The 21,581-nt window shown below is 34.0% G+C and overlaps 1 protein-coding gene across 1 annotated transcript in view; it reads right to left on the bottom strand.

Moving 5' to 3' along the window:
* LOC132560303 (cAMP-dependent protein kinase type II regulatory subunit-like) overlaps window positions 1-18,641 on the bottom strand; it is a 45,374-nt gene extending 26,733 nt beyond the window's left edge. The window contains exons 1-2 of the mRNA XM_060224971.1: window positions 18,389-18,641; window positions 2,712-2,747 (exon numbers count right to left, since the gene is read on the bottom strand). Of these exons, the coding sequence (XP_060080954.1) occupies window positions 2,712-2,747; window positions 18,389-18,635 (283 nt within the window). The 5' untranslated portion in view covers window positions 18,636-18,641. The remainder of the gene's footprint in view (window positions 1-2,711; window positions 2,748-18,388) is intronic.
* Between the last annotated feature and the right edge of the window lie 2,940 nt (window positions 18,642-21,581).

Genomic DNA, 21,581 nt, shown 5'->3' with positions numbered 1-21,581 from the left:
TGTCAACCTTATTGAGGGACAAGTCTGTATAATAGACAATCTTATTGACCAGCCAGTCTACCAACCTTATTGAGGGACAAGTCTGTATAACAGACAAGCTTGTTGAAAGGTCAGTCTGTCAACCTTAATGAGGGACAAGTCTGTGTCATCAGACAGCCTTATTGACAGGCCAGTCTGTCAACCTTATTGAGGGACAAGTCTGTATCACAGACAACCATATTGACAGGCCAGTCTATCAACCTTATTGAGGGACAAGTCTGTATCATAGACAGCCTTATTGACAGGTAAGTCTATCAACCTTATTGAGGGACAAGTCTGTATCATAGACAACCTTATTGACAGGTAAGTCTATCAACCTTATTGAGGGACAAGTCTGTATCATAGGCAGCCTTATTGACGTGCCAGCCTGTCAACCTCATTGAGGGACAAGTCTGTATCATAGATAGCCTTATTGACTGGCCAGTCTATCAACCTTATTGAGGGACAAGTCTGTATTTTCAGACAGCCCTATTGAGACACCAGTCTGTCAACTTTATTGTAGGATAGGTCTGTTTCATGAGACAGCATTATTCAGCAAATGTATATATCATGGGAGAATAAATGCCCATTCAATTTTTTTTTAACTTAAGACATTTGTAAAAATGAAACATTTGGGATACTCTTAATAAGTGCTTGTGAAAATTAATGTGAGTGAGTTGTATCAGTAGGTGACAAGATGGTGTTGTCTCTTTTAGAACAGAGCAACACAATTCATATCAAAATTATGAAAGATGATATATCATGATACATATTGTGATAAAGTCTCATACATCACTATATGCTTCAGACATATCACTACACCCCTGGTAAATACATTGTCAAAGTGATCAAAAGACCAAACATAGTCATGTACTCTGTCAGGTTTAAGTCTTGTATAAAGTACTCCTTTGATATAAAAGGCCACTGGTTGGTCGATTTTTTATCTGACATTATTGTGTCAACTGTGGCCTGTCATAAGTTTCTCACCAAGTAAACCTCAAACAATTTTAGACTAATATACACTAATGTTACACTTAAGCTTATAAATATAACTACCAATATTGTAAACCATTGGTCAGTCAAAACAACGCGAAATATCGTCTGACCTGTTCAGATTATAAGAAATCATGCTTGTAAAACAAACCTGCCAGTTTTTATGCTTTGCATAGACTGATCACGTGTTATTGTAAATCACTTAAATTTTGCATGGAAAATTATTATTGCATTAATACATGAAGTGAGCCAATAATCGGGAATTCAAATCCCTCACAATTATTTGTATGAAAATAAAGACTCGAGATGACATATTTGTTATTCCACTGTCAAATTTATACATAATCCTCATCATAAAATCACATACAAATCTGTTTCACATATATCAAAGTATTATTTTCATATTCCGACATCTTTGGAACTCTGTGCACTTTTAAATGACACCCTCATATATTGTAGATTCACAACATGGTGTCATTCAAATGTGCAGCGATAGGTCAGAGGTAGTAGGTCAAGCATATGTGCCACAATAAAAGTAATTATAAATCACTAATGCTATTTTGTATGGAAAAAGGTGCTAAAATATGTAGGTTAACAGAGCTGATAACACGCAGAATATCTACTATATTGAATTACAAAATAAACTGTAAGAAAACCATCAAGGATGTTACCACTAAGGCACCTACTATACAGTTAGTATCAACACATTAAGAACAATAACATTAAAGTACAGCACATGTCTTGCCTATTGAAGTCCCGTCATCTTACTTTGAAAACAACTTCACTCACGTTTCAAACATTAAAGTATGTTCATTTCTTTTGTCTACGTACTAGCCTGCACTCAAGTAAATACAATTCTGTAGGGACACAGCATTATCATATGACTGAATCAGTTTTTTAAGTACAGTCATATGACTGTGGTAAACAAAATGGTGGCCAATATAAATTCAATGACATTTCTAGATCAGTGTTTGAAAAATCCTGCATTCAACGATATGTCATTAGAGGAAAGTTCATGAAAAGAAGTATTCACGAAATCTAAGTGATTTACAATATGCAGAGTTACGTCCTCAAGTTGTGTCTGCTGACATGCACATGATGTGACAGTAAAAAGACTTCAAAGAAATCACAATGAATTAACGATAACGAAGTGACTGATATACATGCAATTGGCAGTATCAACTGCTTATGATGGGCATCTACAACCTTCTACAGGCAGCGCTTACCATCAGTGAGAATAATGATGAAATGGAGCAATTATTATCCCCATCACAAGTTAAGCCTATGCACGATCACTAGATGTGTTCATAGATTCAAATTGTAGTGAAACAGGAATGGAAAGGGTTCCAACTATCATTAGACAGAAAATTATTGTTTTCATTGAAGAAAAAAAATCATAATCCAACAGCCTGCCAATTTGAAATGATCGGAGGTTCACAGTCAAGTTTTTAATTGTAATGTCAAATGTTAAAAAAAGGAAATAATAAATAAAGAACATACATACATGACTGAAAATTCAACCTAATAAAAAAAATTCACCAAATTGTTACACATCTGTTGCAGAAGCACTTAGCAGTCTGTTTGTGGTTAACTTTCAGAACTAGTTGATAGACATGTCTTATTTATTTTGGATTCTTAAATTGACATTTTTTTTTTTTTTTAAATAATTTCTTATGAAACAAAATCATAAAAACACATACCTGACTGTCTTCTCTGGAATCTGTTTGTTGGTGGCTCTGCAATGAAAAGAAATAAGAATTATGATTTAGCTGCCTCACTATACCTTCTAAATGTAATGTTCATCTGTAATTCTTAATTGGCACACTTTGTAGAAAGTACCTGCAAGCTACATATTATATTCTTATTTAATTAAGTCAGGGTACTTATACAACTGATTTATCCAAATTTCAGCAAAGACACAAATTCCAGTAAAAAACTGTAAGAGTTTGAACCTATACAAAAATTAAATAAAAAATTTGCGATTTTTTTTTACTTGATCTATGTGAAATAACCATTAAATTGCCCCTCTTAAAAACATTAAAAGTTATGTTGTTATACACATGACTTTTTCCCCATAAAGAGGATGTGATACTACTGTAAGTGTGATATGATCACCAAAGCTACTATGATATTGTATTTCTCTTACACATTCAAGTATATATAACATTCATGTGGGTTTGTCTCAAGAGGTCACTTGTATGCTCTGTCAAAATATGCATGAAGTTGGCTGCAGTGACTTTATCAATTTCAAAATATCTTCTGTATGTAAAAAAAGTACAGGATTTATGCAATCCAAAATTGACATGCTTATGTAAAAGTTAATAAGAAACACAAGGCACTTAATACACAAATATCTACCATAACCTTCTTTTCATAGTCATTTCTGTTATTTAATTCCTAAAATGCTGAGTTACTTTTATCTAGCAATGTTCTGATGTGGAAGAAAATTAAGATTATCCCATCCAACCCCCTTCCTCATCCAAAAAAGATGACAAGTGTACAACTTCATTGAAGTGAACATAATTCAAAATTTAGAGAAGGAATTTTGGAAAATTCATGTTTTATGTTATTCTAAAGTCACAAAAAAATTCCATGTATTAATTTTCATGATTTCCATAGCCTGATACAAGCAGATTGCTAGGATACAGCTTTCCCAGCTTGAGAGATGCACAGAGAACTTTCTGTCAGAGGAAAATATTCTCAGCTGTTTGGTACATTTATCCACAGCTTTGTCCAAGATTAACAGATACTTTTAGTATCTAATAATCTTTTCTAAATGGAAGATTTTTTGTTCCCTATCTTCAAGACAGAAAATAATAAGCTCTTTCTACCCCCTTCTCTTCATCTAAACCAGCTGGTTAGTCAAAATAATGGGGCACATAATTATACAGAGTTTTGACAGTTTTTATTTTAATTTAATATCTACCATGGTAGTTATTGGTAATTATATCTTATTTTCCATAATTCTAAGTTTTGTTCTCCCAGTGAACCAAATTCAGCTTCTCATTTTCCTAGCTATCAGTATGTATACATACTGTTATTACTGGCAACCATAAGTAATTTTCAATGTTCTGTGTGTATACAGTAGCGTAGCACACACTGTTACATGCTTGTTATATCCATCTGCGATCTTGGTTAAGACAAAAGAATTTCTCCCTGGTCGGAAGACGGAAGTGTAGAGTATGCATTTCTCTCCAGTGGAGTATAAGTGGAAACAATTATCAACTAAGACACTTATTTGAAGTACATTGTAGCCTAGTTCTGTACCTGATTATGTAACCATGACAGTCATTGTTTTGAGACCTTAAAACTTCATAATACGTAGCCTAAAGACAATGAAACACTAATGAAAGGTGAGTGGATGGCAGTCGACTCTTGCCAGGTACATAGACATGCTGCCTTTGTTAGCCTTGTCTTCATGGGCTGTCCATGAACTTGGTGCTTGTCTCTAATTGTGCCCTTATCTACCTGCTGTTATCTATATACACAGTTAAACAGTCCCAAATATCAAGACTTATTGTCATCTCCTCAGGAGCAGACCCATAAAGATATTATAGGCTGGCAGGATATGTTATAGCACGTCAAGAAAATTGATTAGTACACAGGTATAGGTATATTGTTGTACTAATCATTTAATTCATGGTTTGGTTTAGTGTGTATATGCCATTTTAGTTAAGTACGTATCTTTACCATACCTCCTTAACAGGCACCATATACATGTAAGGTAAAGTGTCTCCAAGTGTATCATTCACTTTCATCAGGTCAGGATTAAAGTTTGAAGAGAGTAAGAATTGATTGCAAAATTATCGCTACAATTCACTTTCCAAAGCTTAAACAAGTGGTGATTTTTCCTCTCTAAGAGTAGGGAATGTAAAAAATAATGGGACAGGTATTCTACCAACAACTAATTATGAAGTGGAGCTTTTCAGCATCACTGACTCAAAGAGGCAGTGACCATCAGGCTAATTTCATTGGAAAGTGGACTCAAAAACTGCAACCAATCAAAGCATTATTGACCTTTTCTCATATAGGGTCAAGTGGTGGTGAATCTTAAGTAATCAATACTACGTAAGAAATATGAAATTCAATACCTCTATCCAGCTATGAGAAAATGAGCACAAAATATTTTCAGTTTTTAGGTTCAAGGGTCATTACTCTGAAAAACAAAAATGAGTAGAGTGGCACTAAACAGAAATCACCTACATCTTCTCCTTCTGCAACTACATACCAGATGTCAGTTCAATACCTCCACCTCATTAACTTCATTTGTCCAGATAAGCAATAACCAAATTATGACAAATGAGCCCAAATGGCAGAATATAATATAATGAGCATGTTAATTTTAAAAATCCCAATCAGTGCCACCATAATTTTGTGAACAATATTACTGAAATGAAAAATAACTAAAACTATACAAAGATGTAGCATAAGTATGCATGTATATCAAAAACTGATTGGCATCCACTTAATTTGTTGTTAAACAAAATCACCAACAAGTAGACAAAATTTTTTATGATAATCTTACTAATGATTAAATTTCACAATACAAATGTACAAAATTTTCACTGATCCTTTGAACAGTAATTACACTAGCAAAACACAAAGGAGGAGGTTCCGAAGCTTTGAATACATTATAGAATAAGTAATATGTGCATTAATAGTTACAGTTAGCTCTGTGACACTGAAAATCAGTTTGAATGGTCACTAATGTCACCGTGACTCATTCTATTGCTATTCAACCCACAGGCCAGTCCATGCTAGAATTCATACCAATTCTGCAGTCAAAGTTGTTCCTTTAAATCATGTAATAATGAAATATTCAGGCCATGATGTATTCTTGGTACTGGCATTTTCGTGACACAGTAAAATATAATTTGTGACATGAAGACCTTGAGTGTTCTATAAATACTAAGCAAACTATGGATAAAGTTTCTCTTTAAAACTCTCAGATAGATTATCATTTGATCCCTGATAGCACACAAAGATGACTGTTTACCGTAACATAGTAAATAGTCAAACTCATTTAAAATGAGAATGTATTGAAATACCTCTGTATTTACAAATTCTTATTCAAATACTTTCCTTGTTTTTCTATTAATAATTGGTTCATGTAATATGCCACTACTTTAATTGAAAAATAAATTCTGGCTACCACAGATACCAAACCAATGTTTTCATATCACTTCATTTGAAAGTCACAATGTTCAGTATATAGAGTGTTTGTCATAGACCCTGTCCAGGATAATCAGATGGTGTTACATCATGTTAAAAGTAGGTTGACTATATTACAGATAATTAATGTATGATGAAATAAAAATGGTTAATAATACCACCAGTAACAACAAATTTAATATATAGGCAAGGTATGTATATCAGTAGATAACCTAGCTACATGATCCAGAAAAGAATTAGACAGAATAACAGCTCCAGGTCTGTTTTCAATTGTGAACAGACATAGACATGTTATAACAGAAAACAGATCAACTGAATAGACATTAAGCTTCAAGCTTAACACATGAAAGGATCAGAAATGTTAAAACCTCTCCTGTTTAACAGTCTTAAGTATAGAATCTGGGATATGTTTAGAGGTGTTGACTCTCATGATTTACTAATACAACAAGAAGGAAAGAACATTTCTTAAATGACTGGGAAATATTTAATAATGCATGGCTATGCAGGGTCACCTTCTCTACCTTTTGGAATTTCATCTTTAGCCAACTATAAAAGTCTTATATTAATCAATATAGGGCCAATAATGGGCCCCATTTCCAATTGAAATCTTTCATATTTATGCAGAATTCCCAAAATTTGCAATTTACTCTAAAAATTTCCTTCACAATTCATTAATTTCCTTCCCAAAATGAAGCAATAGCCCCCCAACCCAAACCAACAAAAAATGTCATGTACATGTGTTAGTTACATATTTACCTCCCCCTATACCAATCACCAAATAATATGAATTAATTAACTATCAACCCAAATCAAAAGTGTTCTTCTTTTAATAATCAAATTTCATGTCTCACACTCAGCTGGGTTGAAGAAAGAATGCACTTTTAATATATCAGCGAAGCAGGATCTTCTGCTACCAGTGGAAATACAACTTGATAGACAGTCCTGATTTCTCCATATAAAGATGCAGACATGACTTAAGACCACACCACATTTATGCCAACAAGACAAACAAACATAAGCTGCTGATATAACATATTTCAATACTGTTGAAAAATATAAACATACACATATGACAGCTTTTTGCTTTACTTACTTGTAAATCTTATGCATGCATGTGTGACCTTGACCTTTATGCAAGGGGTTTATGACCCCAACTCAAACATCAAAATAGTACAAAAAACTGGGTAAAAGCAATAGGACCACTTCATATCACCTTTATATGGTCTAGGTATGGAATGTGTGACTGTTAAAGAACAGCATGGCTATAAACATACTTAGAAATACATTTACACAAGTAATTTCAAGCTTCAACTCGACTAAATTAATCAACATCATTCCTGACTTTCTCTGGCACCTTAATTAGAAATGCTGAAATAAAGCAAGAGATATATATGTTGAAATAATTCAAGGCTTGCACTTGTACAACAAATTAACAGTTATGTTGAATAAAAACATGTTAAGCTTAACAATCTTTTTTCTTTTTGAACAAAATTGATTTCTTAATTTAAACCAGTCTTTCTGGCATACCACAGCCACAACTACAAGTAATACTATTCATCAACACTTCACATAAAATCTTCCATCAAATGTTAAACCAATTCTCTGGCTAAACCTTTTATAAAAAAAAAGACCCACTATTTTTCAATCAAGTAATCTAAAATTACAAAATAAAAACTTTCTGAAGTTATCAATGTATTATAGCATGTCAGCATGTTATTCAAGTGTAATTGAAGTATTCAAATTATTCCTGCCAAGCAAATCAATGTTGTCTTTTTGAATGTAAATCCCTATGAAATGCTGAACTGCAGGTTACAAGCCTAAATGGTAACTTTGTATTGTATCTAGAAAAAGATGTCTTCACATGTATATACACACAATGAACACAGCAGTATATTCAATGCGCAGTTCTGTGATACAAAGGTCATCTGGAGTTGTAGTGTCTTTGAAAGGTATCCTACTCATCATGAAAAGACATAACTGAAGTATAAAATGTTTCATTGATTTCTAGAAACAATATTGATCTGATGTCCATCAATCCAGTGTTTCTCACGAATAAATAAAAGCATTTGCCTCTGAAAACCTGCTTTCACAAATTAAAAGGGCCTTCATTCCAAAGAGATGTTTAAAAAAAGTCCAAGAGAGACCAACTAAACAGTAAATGTAAACTTAAGATGATATTTCTTGGGTATGTTGTGTCATTTCAGACTTCCTGCAATTGTCACCAGAAACTCATTTATATGTTCAAACACAGCTGTTAGTTATCAGCAACACAAGCAACCTATTAGCTTCCATGTACAATATATGTACATAATGTAAATCAACTGTCAGACAATCATGACAGTGTTTTATCGGAAACTTTTGTTACACTATATTACAATATCTTATGTTTAAACATTTTCAAATCGGTAGCACATGTTAGTTCTGACTTCCTATCTTCGGATGTTGACCATCAACAACATTTGTAATGTGCTCAATTTGATATGATCAGAATGCTTGACTTCAGATTAATTGTCTATGAAGAATTTGATATCATTAGTTACATGTATTCAGTGACTGTCTCTCTATAGGTCCATGTAATGATCAATAACTTCAACACAGGGAGAGGGTATTAGTCGAGAGCCCAAATAACAATTCTGCAGAGTGTAGAGTTTCCTGATTTATATGCCATTTGTGATATTCACCAACCCTTTTTTTTACATGTAATATTGAGTAAAGTTACAATATTTCATTCAAATGCCACAATGATGAAAATACCAATAGCAGTGAATGGTTCCATTTATGAAATAAGAGATGTTTCTCATCATACAATTATATGCACATCTTCCTGCTTTCAATGAAATTGAAATTTGTACAAGTAGGTAACAAGGTTTTCTGAAGAGAAAATGTCTAGGCTCCTACAAAAATGGCAAAACACTTGACAGTGCTGATTAAAATCAAATTTGGAATATAGAATTAAATTCTTCCAAAGAAAATGAAAAGTGAAATTGATACATGAGGGGTGATTCAAGACTATACTGATATTGCTTATGCTGAATTTATCACCTTGTGAACATCCAAGGTTATTTTGATCTGGGTCTCAGTATACCTACCTCACTGAACATCATGCAGGAGGTCGGTTACAAACTATCAAGAACAACTGAGGTAAATAAAGTGTTTTGCTCAAGGACACAACCATGACAGCAGAGGATTGTCTGTGATCACAACTTCTCTGGACCACACCACACCTCATATTTTTACACGAGATTGTATTTGTCTGAAGTTCTACCAACAAGGCTATCATGGTTATAGATACAAATCAATCACCTCTCCTAAAGTAGATTTCATTAACAGACATGGATCTAGTGATGTTAGTCTTGCTTGACTAGCTCCCTTGTCACCCTACACCTTGTCAAGAAGACAAACAACCATTTACTGAGAAAGCTTGCCCAGAAGCTGATACAAAATTGCATGTGGAAATCAGAATGTACACTGTTTTGAGACTACACATTTTCCTTACTATTCAATACAAACAGTGCTAGCTTCATAATAACAAAATCTGCTGCATGATCAATAATTACCAATATATTCTAAACTCTACATAATTATTTAGAAATACCTTAACCTATCACTAACATATGTACACATTGTTACTGGCTTTAGCATGTTTTAATTTTGTGCTGTAGCTTAAAACTCAGCAAGCCCAAGAACACATGTGCATACACACAGACTGATTGGAGAAGTCAGCAGGAATCAATGATTCCTTGCCTGAAGCTTTACTGATACAAATACTGGCGTGAACCTACATTTCCTGACTCTACCAATACCAACCTGATTGGCCCCCACTCGACACTGCTCTCCTTCTTTCTTTAGAGTGTTCCATTTCCACAACTTTAAACTGTATTTCCTCAATGCATTTTTGAACAATTATACATATACAAGGTATATTCCAAACATGATTACACTAGTTCCTTCACCATTGATAAAAGCAATTCACTCTTACAAGTCACCATATGATGTTTTCTTGGAAAAAAGACCAAGTGAGCTCAACAATTTGCTTATTGAACAACTGAAATATGGGTTGATCGGATGTGTTCAATAATCGTCTCGCAGCTACCAGCTCAGTGTATTAAATGTGGCTGTTGGGTCCCCACATCTACAGCCAGCACTAGCCAACACGCTCGACAGGCCACATTTCTAAATCTACCAGCAATGTAGACAATTTGGAATAAAGGACTGATCATGATCTCCAGAAAAAGATTCTGATACTGTAGCGATCTAATCCCAGCTTTGTAACATATCTCACATCAGAATGTAAACATGTGGATCTTGGTGACAGAGAGAAAAAACCTTCCATACATACAATCCAGGCCACTAGCCTTTCCCTCCCAAATAATGAAGTCAACATCCATCCATTTGGTAATGGAAACTTCAGACCTTCCCTTTACATATATATGTACAGACTATAATTACAGTCTAGTGCCAAGTTTTCTCAGCTGTCATTAGATCATTACACATGTACATACATTAGATTGATCCATCATACCAACAAAAGAAATAGATGTGATTTTAAAAGAGTCTTCCGGTATCACTATCACATATGACTTAGCATGGCTGGTATTAAGCTGTAGCTCATAAACAAAATTCAACTAGTAAATAATGATGAAACATAAATGGAATGACACCTGACAACAGGTTTTTTGACAATATAAAGATGCTGCAAATAGTGTTTGATGAACTAACAGTCTAAGGAATATAAATTGCAAGTTTACCTTAACCAAATGAGAAAATGGAAACCAAGTGTAATACGTGAATTTTTAACTATTCAATTTTCTGGAAAAAAATCTTAATAGTGCCTTGTCTACATTCTGAGTTGCACCTATGCAAAATAATCAAACAAGATCTTACATTAACATCAAGCTTAGATGTGGCTCCTGTCTGAACAAATTTTCAAAGATATTTTCTATTCTAAAAATGGAGTCTACATCTTAATTTTGTTAAATCATCTAAAAAGTATTCTTTTTAAACATTTTAAGTGCATTCCACCAATAACATGATTTTTGTCCAAGATATCAACAACTGACAGATGAACTCTCAGGACAGGATTTCAAGAGGTGCAGGTTGATGAAGATAAGGAGGAAGTTTTATGGTTCTCATTTGGGAACATGATATTACTTACTTGGATTGACAAGCAGTTGTAGCAACAAACAAGATGCTTACCCTTCCAGAACACCTTGTCCAATTCCCCTTGTTCATATTTTTTCAGGGATATCCACACAATCTCTTTATTATTTATACTGTTAGCATATACAAGGTATTACAATTTATTTGCACTGGTGACAATTTGATAACTGATTTTGCTCCTGCGAGGTAAATTTTGTAACTATGCCATGAAGAATTGTAATTTAAAAAAAAAAAAAAAAATGTATATGACAGTTGTAGTTTGCATTATCAGGTGACCATGTCGTTCAAAAGTATGACTGTTCATTATTGATTGTAGGAATTTGATGCAAATTCTGACTTGAAACCATGTCAACATCCACACAGAGTCAATGTCATGATATGTTGTCATTAATGTTTTAGACTCAGCAATACAAATAACTGACACAAAGGCAGAGATTCTGGAACTATGGTAATTTGTCAATCCTTTTATGTACATATGATATATCTGCAATTTATTTGCTGATGGAACAAAATAACATATAATTACAACCAGGACTAACAATAGATATTGATGTTGACCAACAACATCAGTGCTGTCACGGATACTGAATTTTGGCACTATTTACCATATTTTTAATCTGAAACTTGTACCCAGCTGGTACTCGAAATATCAGACCCAATGTTAAAAGTACCTCTGCTGAGTGGGGCTTATAACTAAGGAGAAATAACAAAATCACCCAATGTTAACTATGTTTCAGTGAAGATGTTATCATATTTATTTTGTCACATCAATCAGCTGTTACCTAAACACTTGTAAAGGGTAACAAGTTTGCAGTAATGTTTTGTCAAATAAGCTCATCAAACTGTATAAACCTTGAATTGCACATGCGCAACACAGGAAGAAATCTAATTCTGGCAGCTGCTGGGGTTATCCATACGACAATGATAAAGCTTGCCAAAAGTGGACAATAGTTCCCACCATGAAAGATATGGTTGTTAGAAAACAAAATTAAATATTACAGAAAAAGTGTCATCCTTGACGAGAGAAAATGTTTCAATAAGTTTTTACTGCTGACAAAGAAGGATCACTGAATTTGTGAACAGCTACCCTGGTACACATTTTCGAGTCTAATTTTCCTACAACCTGGCCCATGTCCAGGTACTCGGGTACTTATAACATCCCTTGTGCTTGGTTGCTATATAGTACGGTCTACAAAAACACTGGCCTCTGCCGCCCACATATATACACCACCTCTACTATCCATGATTGCTAATACAAGTTACAATATGACTTTCAAAATTACTTCTTTCAAGCGTGATGTTGCAACCAGTTTCTATAGAACAATGGATCCATATATGCGTTAGAAGCAGGCCTGGAGATGATGCCTGCAAGTTTATATTAATAGTGACATTAGTTTCCACATAGATTTGTTCCTTATGCAGCAGTTTACATATACACAAACAAAATAAAAAGACCTTTTCTTAATGTTTTACAAGACACTCATCCTCCTTACTCCAGGAGTTACATTCATTTTGCTCTCTGCATCCCTGAAACATGTCATGGAAAAATTAAAGGTTCTATGTGTGACATCTTGTGAAAAAGACAAAAGACTAGTTTGATTCTTTGATGTACATCAAACGAATCTTTAGATTGCATAATTGTATATATTGCAATGGCTTTGAAGTTGGGTGTTGCTCCTAAAATCTTCAAAAGGAGCATATTAGTGTGTGATTGGGTCAATTTTTTCTCCTGGAACCAATCAAATTACCTTGCTAAAGCCTTCAATTTAAAGTAATCTAAAGTAATCGTAGCAACTGGAATATCCAGGTTGCAAGACACTACTGATCTTCATACTGAAGGCCCAAACAAGTTACAAATTAATTTATAAGTGAAGCTATTTACCTGCATGTGACTGTCATATTGTCAAGAGACAAATTATTGCATTTCAAAAGACTGAACAATAATCAAATTTTACATGTACAGGGACAGCAATGATCTTAATTGAAAAAAATTCCTTTGTCTATTGAGTGCTTGTGACAAGGTATGTCATCAATCAGAACACCTCAGACAAGTCAGATGTAGCTCGTAAGAAACCATTCCTTAATGAGTATTACATATCAAAAATACTTTTGAACAAACATATTTCATGCAAAACCACTTTAATAACCCAACAAGACAAAATCAGCAGTAAATTTCTTTTCTCAAATCTTAAACATAAACCAATCTTTAGCTACAGTAAATCACTGTCATGTGCTTCAAATACTTTTGTTTGCGTTTATTATTTACAACATAAGGAAAAAACTAGCTTTTTTTGGCAATTTCATTCACTGTTAGAAGAAACCAGTTGATGTGAATTTTCTCGATTTGAAGATTCTTTTATTCTGACTACTATATGCAATGACACTATGTAGATGTAAGATAGCAGATTTTCACATTTGTTTACTACTTCATGTTAGAAACATGTTTATATATCATCATTCATGTGTTTTCCATTTGCTGAATTGTTGCTTTATAAATGTCATTTTATACTACACCGAGTGCTGGACCGGAACAGAAGCCTAACGTTTTCAATGGAAACTTATTGTAGTCACAGGATGTTTCCTCCGGAGATAATTTGCTTTGTTAGACGGAGTTACTTTGTATGATCAAACCAAAGAGCACAGTTTATTCAGCTTTAGATTTGTCAGAATTCAGCTGGAAATACTTCCAAACCCAGCTGCTACATTTCTCCATAATTCTAACCATGGGACTAAAGGAAGGTAAGTATTAGGATTGTAATGGGTACAAAATTTTGGGCTTGGATACCCAAATTTTAATTCCAGACCCATACTCGGGTACCCGACTTTTATCTGACATTACAATAAAATGTAGTGTTACCTTGTTAAAAAGTGTTTGTAACTTTGGGGAACAAGTACAAATTCAACCATATACATTGTATGAACACAACGCTTCACTGATGATATTATTGAATTCCTTTCTTTGCACCTATCAACTATTTTGTAATTAGAACGATCTTAAGACAAACTGCATCCAGTCAAAAGTTGGCAGGATGGTATTACTTGCACATGGTCAACAAAAAGTGAAGTGGGATTGAGACATTACCGTATTTGACAAAGTTATTGAGCTTGACGACATCGTAGGAACAACACCAGTGAAAGTTTCAACCCAGAATCAAAACACACTAAAATAAATTAATAAGAATGTTGTTTAATTCCAACAAGAAATTTGGTAATCCTTGTGTGTTATCCATGGTAACAGAGTAAAGTACACCATTCTATCGTGTAAACATGTGTGTTTGACGATTCCCTTCATGAAATGCGGATGTGAGAAAACTAAAATCACCAATGTTGAATGTGGAAATGTAACAAACAGATAAAGTGTCATCCTCAGTGAATGAAACCGGAACAAATGAGTGCGATACTGTATTACTTTAATAATCAGATAATATATACAGAAGATAGAATATTTCCTATTTTGACAGGTACCCAGGTACACATTTTTGGACCCAGTTATTTCTCAAACCTGACCCGTATATGGGTACTCGGGTTATAGCCCTATAAATATCATACTGAATATTTGAATACCATTCAACTAATAGGATATTTGGTCATTTGGTATTCATTCGCAAACATTCATTTCACCTCTAGATCTATTGTAGACCATCATATCCTATTCAAAACTAGAGAACACCTCTACTCTCTTGTTATGAGAGCATTCTTTTTCAAGAAAAGTGAATGTTGGTACAAATATATGGTTGTGAACTATACTGAAGTGTATTTTGAGAAAAAAACATCCAAATCATAGAAAAAATATAGGAAGGCGAATTTAGTAAAAATGATCAAGTTTCTGATTGACAACATCTTGGCATACCTATAGGAACTGTGCCTCTTTGTTGGCTGATTTGTTTTTGTTTTCATAAAAGGTTGGACTTGTCCACCCTATATCCCCACCAGAATTAGAAATCAGACATGACAGGCTCTTCAATATCAGCCACTTATCTCTATCTTTTCCTACATTGAAACCAACATGGATTACTTATCTTTTTGTGTTTTTTTTTTCATTTTTGGACAGCAAAATCCCTTCATTCACAACATATGGTTTTAATACATCACAATTGATTCAATATTCAAGGGCCTGCTCTTGTTATTGTGAATTTTTTGCAATAAGTTGTGAACTGATGGACAAACTTGTAACACAGGCTTTCAAAAAGACACAAGCTGACAAAAATTGGGGGAGAGTTTTATGGTCATCATGGTGATCTCAATGACAAATATCCTATCTCTTTGTGTGATATCAAGCTCAACGTATTTGATGCTCCTTAGTTTGCCTGTTGGTTCCATTGTTGTATACCATGTTTTCATTTGAAAATGTTACATTACTTACTTGGATTGACCAAGATTAAAATGGTGATTAAGCAGAAGATGATTTCTCTTCTGAACACCTGATCTTATTCTACTTGTACTTTTTCAAGAATCTCTATGTAAATCTGTCTTTTGTTTATATTTTATTGAATCTGAGTTTGCATTATGATTATGTTGCCATGTTAAATTGGTATTTTCTTCTTGTATTTTTCATCTTGCGAGTCTGATAAGTTCCATCAGATAAAGACTTCCTTCATTAATCATGTAATTAAGCATTTTTCAGAACTCTGTGGAATATGATATCATTTACTTAGGCATACAGAAAAAACTTAAATTTGTACTTGGTTCATCTCTACCAGAAAATGGACATTTTCTTCAGCTATGTATCATGCCATCATTTTGACCCATATTGCAACCAATAATCGATTATGGAACTTCAATTATCCATCTTGAACCACATTGATAAATAAATATGGTTAGGTCGTCAAGCAACGAGCTGAAGAAAGGTATATATGCCATCTAATTAATAAAATTGTTTGCCCTGATTACATATACTTTCCTTAAATCTTGGTCAAATGGGGGAACAATATAATTAATTTAAACCAATGCCATCAATAGCAAAGATTTGACACTTGGTGGTGAAAGTAATGTTAAATCCATTTTTATTGTTGTGGTTAACATTGTTCCCCTGGAATATTGGTAAGTACAGAAAAAGTAAGGTTAGGTTTGTACTAATTTTTTAAACATGATATTGATCAGCTTGTGGATAATGAAGTGATCGTTGCACAGCATTCACATGAAAATGACAATTTCTTCCCACAAATATCATTTGACAAGTTTGAGAAAAGAAATGACGTTGACCATATCCAATGCCACAGGGTTAAATTTGTTCAGTCCTAAAACAACTTTTTGTGATTAACAAAAGGCTTAAAAGTAGAATAATGATATTTGGATTATAGTGTTCTAGAATAAGATGAAATCTCACAAAGTTCCAAAACGAAATGACCTTAGCCTGTATTCAAGGTCACAAGGGCCAAATCTATTAATTACTTCAAACGAATTGTGATGATTAACCAAAAGGCCTAGGATCATATTTGTCTGATAGACTGATGAAACCCAACAATCTTGACCCAGTGCCCAGTAAAAACACTTGTCCGCTTGTCCTGATTGGTGGGTTTTGGCAACAGACAAGTGATTTTTATTGTCAATTCATCCATCAGAAGAGTAAATTTCTGTCCATATTATTCTTTTTGCCTTTTAAATAAAACTATCTCCCTTTTGACTTGCCATTCAAGCAACTTTTTGAAAGATACTGCTGTAGCAAAAATGAAATTCATTCTCTTTCACTGGGCAGTCTAAGAAAGACAGCTGTCATGCAGGGATTAAAATAAAACAAATATTTAGTGCCAGAAAAAGTAAGTATTCCCCTAGTGGTATGTTTTCCCTCTGAATATACACAAATTCTGCATAAAGAAAATATATTGGAAATATGAGAAATTTCTCCAAAATACAGAAAAGGGCTTTCCGAAATTCTCAAAATAACACAAAAATTCCACTTCTTCCACCATGGGTAGCATATTCCCCAAATTCTAAATTCTGATGTCTGATTTTAGTAAAACCTGTAACCAAAATGATCTTCAGCAAATAATTTCTTCAATTTGCATAATGTTACACCTAGATTCATTGAAAAATGTCACAATTGCATGTTGGTAAAATGGTTCAAAATCAGTGAGTCTTTGAAGTGACAGATTAAAAACATGGCAACTAAATTGTGATCAGAAACACTGATCAGCAGACTTTGATATGTTGAATAAAGTTCATTTGTTTACAAGTTGATTCAAATGAATCAATTTGACAAATTATTTTGTTATCATAAATGTAGTTCTAAAAACACACAATTTGTAACATACATGTAAATTTTCCTGACTAGTGAATTCTTAGTCTGAACAAATGCTTTTCACTTTTGAAGGTTTTTCCTAGGCCCTGTTGACCTACATTTAAGATCACTAGGGGAAAATTTGTCAACAAATTTGTGAAAAGCACTGCATACCAGGTCAGTGTAATCCCTACTGGTGAGTGATGTGACATTCTGCCTCTGCTTTTCAGTAACCAATGCAAAATAAAGCTGTTGAACTTGAGTATAGTTGTAAAGTTAATAAATGTAGGCATGGTTCTGTCTCTATAGACATCAATCCGAAAAAATAGAAATAGCATAATGTTACAACTTTTACAGTCCAAGGGAAAGGTATCAAAGTAACAGTCCTGTTTAACGTGTAATATAATTATCCATAATCTTCATTCATGTCACGAAAACCATATATACAAAGTAGTATGGTGGTATAGAGTTACATGGTTAAAACGCTCTCACAACTCATTAGTTACTCTGCCAATTTGACTGCATGTTGCATTCCTTACCGATGTAAATATAGGCTAAATGTAGCCTAAATCAGATACAAGCAGTCCCTAGATATCGTGTCTGTATGAGAGCATACACTAAGCACATACAATGAACGAATGCAAATAAGTGAAATATGTATACATTCGCCTCATGTTTCTGGTCGAATCACAAATTTAAGTCCATTGTTTAAATGTCTTATACATAATACAATCCAAGGGACCTAATCTGTAAATTTCATACTAGCTACGTTGGCCTATAGGCTGCAGATCATTCGTGCGATACGGTAATACGGTACATAATATTTACCCATTGGTTCATCGTCATCGTCGTCATCTTCATCCATGGGTTCTGCCGGGGGAGGACTTGCACCAGCAAACCGAACTCCGCGTCCTCCTGAATCATCTTCATCATCTTTTCCTACATTCTTCTGACTATTTAATTTCACAAAATAATCTGCTGCAAACTGGACAAGATCCGGAGGTCGTTCTTTGAGCACAGAAACCGTAAAATCTTGCAGAAGATCCGTCAATCCTGGCGGTATTTCGAAGTTCATGTTGGCTGTTTACAGCTAAATACCTAGAATTAATATGGTCTCGAAGAGAACGTTTACATCCACCGTTTACTAACACGCATACATGTGTGTTGTATGTGTATTCCGTATGTAAACCATTCGATGAGACTCGGGTAACTAGCACTGATGACGTCACATGTAGTTGATCTACAGATATATATATTCCTCCATGCATGTTATCGTAACAAGCATCTCTTTAACGAAGGAATTGTATATAATTCATAATGTTAAACTTGATCATAACGGTAGGCATATTTGAATGTGCGAAACTGTTTGTAACATGCAGAATAAGTGTGCATTATGACTTCCTACGATGGACTATATTCTGTCGCGCGAGAGTAAGTCTCACTCTCTATGATGGCGGGAGAGTTGACAGTTACCGTAAATTACCTACTGGAAACACAAAAACATATCTTGTTGCAGCGATCATTACTCACTACAATAATTTCACTGCATTTGAAGTTGTGGTGCTTGATGTGACTTATTCCTTGTAATTTAGTACAATAGATTATCTATAAATAGAACCTAACGTTAACTCGTATGCACAGAGATCAAACGATCATGTGATCAGCGCCCGATATGTCAATTTTCCATTGGTTTTTTTCTTCTCGATCTGGTATTGTTCTCAAGTCATAAGAAAACTAATTTGTATTTGTATTACAGTGTTTCAAAACAAATTACTAGTGCACATAGTGTTTAGCCATTTATTAAAGAATGCTTTAAATATTCGCGTCTATGAGCTGAATTAGATTAAGGAACTTTATCTTATGTCAGATGTATGGCAACTATGAGCATAAGCTGGGGAAAGCTAGTATTTGGAAAAAGGTAAAAAAAAAAAAAAAAAACAGGAAACATGAACACAGTCATGCAATTATGAATATAAGACCATACAGACAACAGTACATAATGGTGAAAAATATCACAAAGGAAAGCATCACAGATTAGATGAAACGATTTCAGAATGAAATGTAATTGAAGTTGATTGCATAATCTGCTTATACTCATAGTAAACTTTATTCTTTCATTAAAAAAGGGAAAGAAAAGTCCCACGCACAAATTAAATTAACTACAGTTCCGCAGTGGACAAGAATGCCTTCTTTTAACAATTTACGTCATTCTGATTACAAATAGATGTGAGCTCACGGAACATGATTATTATCGGTGCAGAGATGAATCTACGCCAACATTCTCTTGTGCAATATGCATGGTCCAGACAAGTAGGGATGGACGGAAAGAGGGAGGGGGATAGTTTTACTGACATAAAATCAAAATAGGATTAGTCTGGAATTTCCAACAAATACATGGGTCATTACGTTAAAAATAAGCACGGCACGTACTATGGCGTTGAGATCTATATATTCCCTATCAAATACACGAGCTGTATATCTATTTAATAAAAATTATTAAAACCCTACCAGAAGTTCTCAGCCGTGGCTTTGTCTTTCAGTAGTGTAAGATTATCACATGAAGAAATATTAGTGTTACATATGTAGTTAATTCTATGATACTACCATAACATGCTGATTCTCGAAGTAGTGTTTTCTTAAACGAGATAAATAAGAGAAAAATATCTCAGGGATGCCTACTTCGGCACTCAGCCGAATCCTGCGAGACAGACGCGCTGTGGCCAATAGAGCGAGATGTATCAAGTACACTTTGTTTTGTTTCATTGTTAAATAACGTAAAGGTAACATTGAAGTTAATCCTTAATCGGTAATCCATTATAATGTTAGGGATTAGTGAGTCCTTCAACACACAGGCGTTATGACGCACATTTCGTAAGTTATATTACGCCGTCAAAACAACACCCTCTCTCCCAACTTCTCGTTTTCGATACGTTTTCCTTCGAAAAGATAACTGATTTGGATAACATCAACAACCTTAAATGCATGCCTTAATTTTTAAATGAAATTAGAATTATTATTGTGAAATGATATGTCACTGTACAAGAACGGAGAGACCGTGCAAGTCGATAAACACGGATACCGCCTGTACCGGAGCCTTGAGCTCGGTGGCATAGTTATGTATACGTTGGCAGGTAAACACAACCATTAAACTCAGAAATGATGTTAACAAACGTCCTAAAGGTCTTAACACCGACATAAATAATGATTGAAATTTACATTTTGTGACGTGTACAAGTATAGAATTAGACAGTACTGTAGAGAAAACACTCTTTTCGTCCATATTTGTATTCATAGACAGCTTGGTATACAGTTCGTCGAAGGTCATGGATAAATTTTTTATACGAAACATCGTCTTTTTAATACCAACATTTGTGAAAGGTTTAAAGAACGTCAACATAGATCACGTGCATTCATCAATTCTTATCAATAATTAACTCGTGACTTTTCATCACATCTTTATTAGTGTTTGGTATTACTATAATTACAGATGTCTAAAGCTAAGCTTCCAAAGCTGATATAACAATATACATCAGACACGAAGCCATTAGAAACTGATAGATCATCTCATTTTCTTTCCGATACAAAAATTGTGGTCTCCCATTAAACTATAAGTTTAAACAATATTTGATTTCCAACATCTACACATTACAATTACAAATACTGATATGTGAAAGAGAACTACAAAACAAGCGAGTAGTTTATATCAAGTTCTTTCAGTGCTTTGTTATATCATTTTTACGATGTGGTAATTGTTGAGAATAGCAAAACACATGTTCACTCTTTAAAGCCCCCACAATTCCCTATGTTTCGATGATCCAAACTGAATTTCTTATCTGGATAAAATGAGGAGGTTATATACAGATGGGATTTATCTATCAAGCGAACGTGCTTCCGAGTTGATGATAGTACATGTAAGGTCAAGTCCTTTATGAGTTTGTGATATGTAATGCCTAAAAAACAAAAACAAAAAAAAAAAAAAACAAAAATGAGCTATTACCATACTGACAGATCAGAGGAAGTC

This window comes from Ylistrum balloti, unplaced genomic scaffold, assembly GCF_031769215.1.
Source record: "Ylistrum balloti isolate Yb309-2 unplaced genomic scaffold, AGI_CSIRO_Ybal_v1 Utg371048, whole genome shotgun sequence".
Classification (NCBI taxonomy): domain Eukaryota; kingdom Metazoa; phylum Mollusca; class Bivalvia; order Pectinida; family Pectinidae; genus Ylistrum; species Ylistrum balloti.
This window is presented reverse-complemented; position numbering and strand designations above follow the sequence as displayed.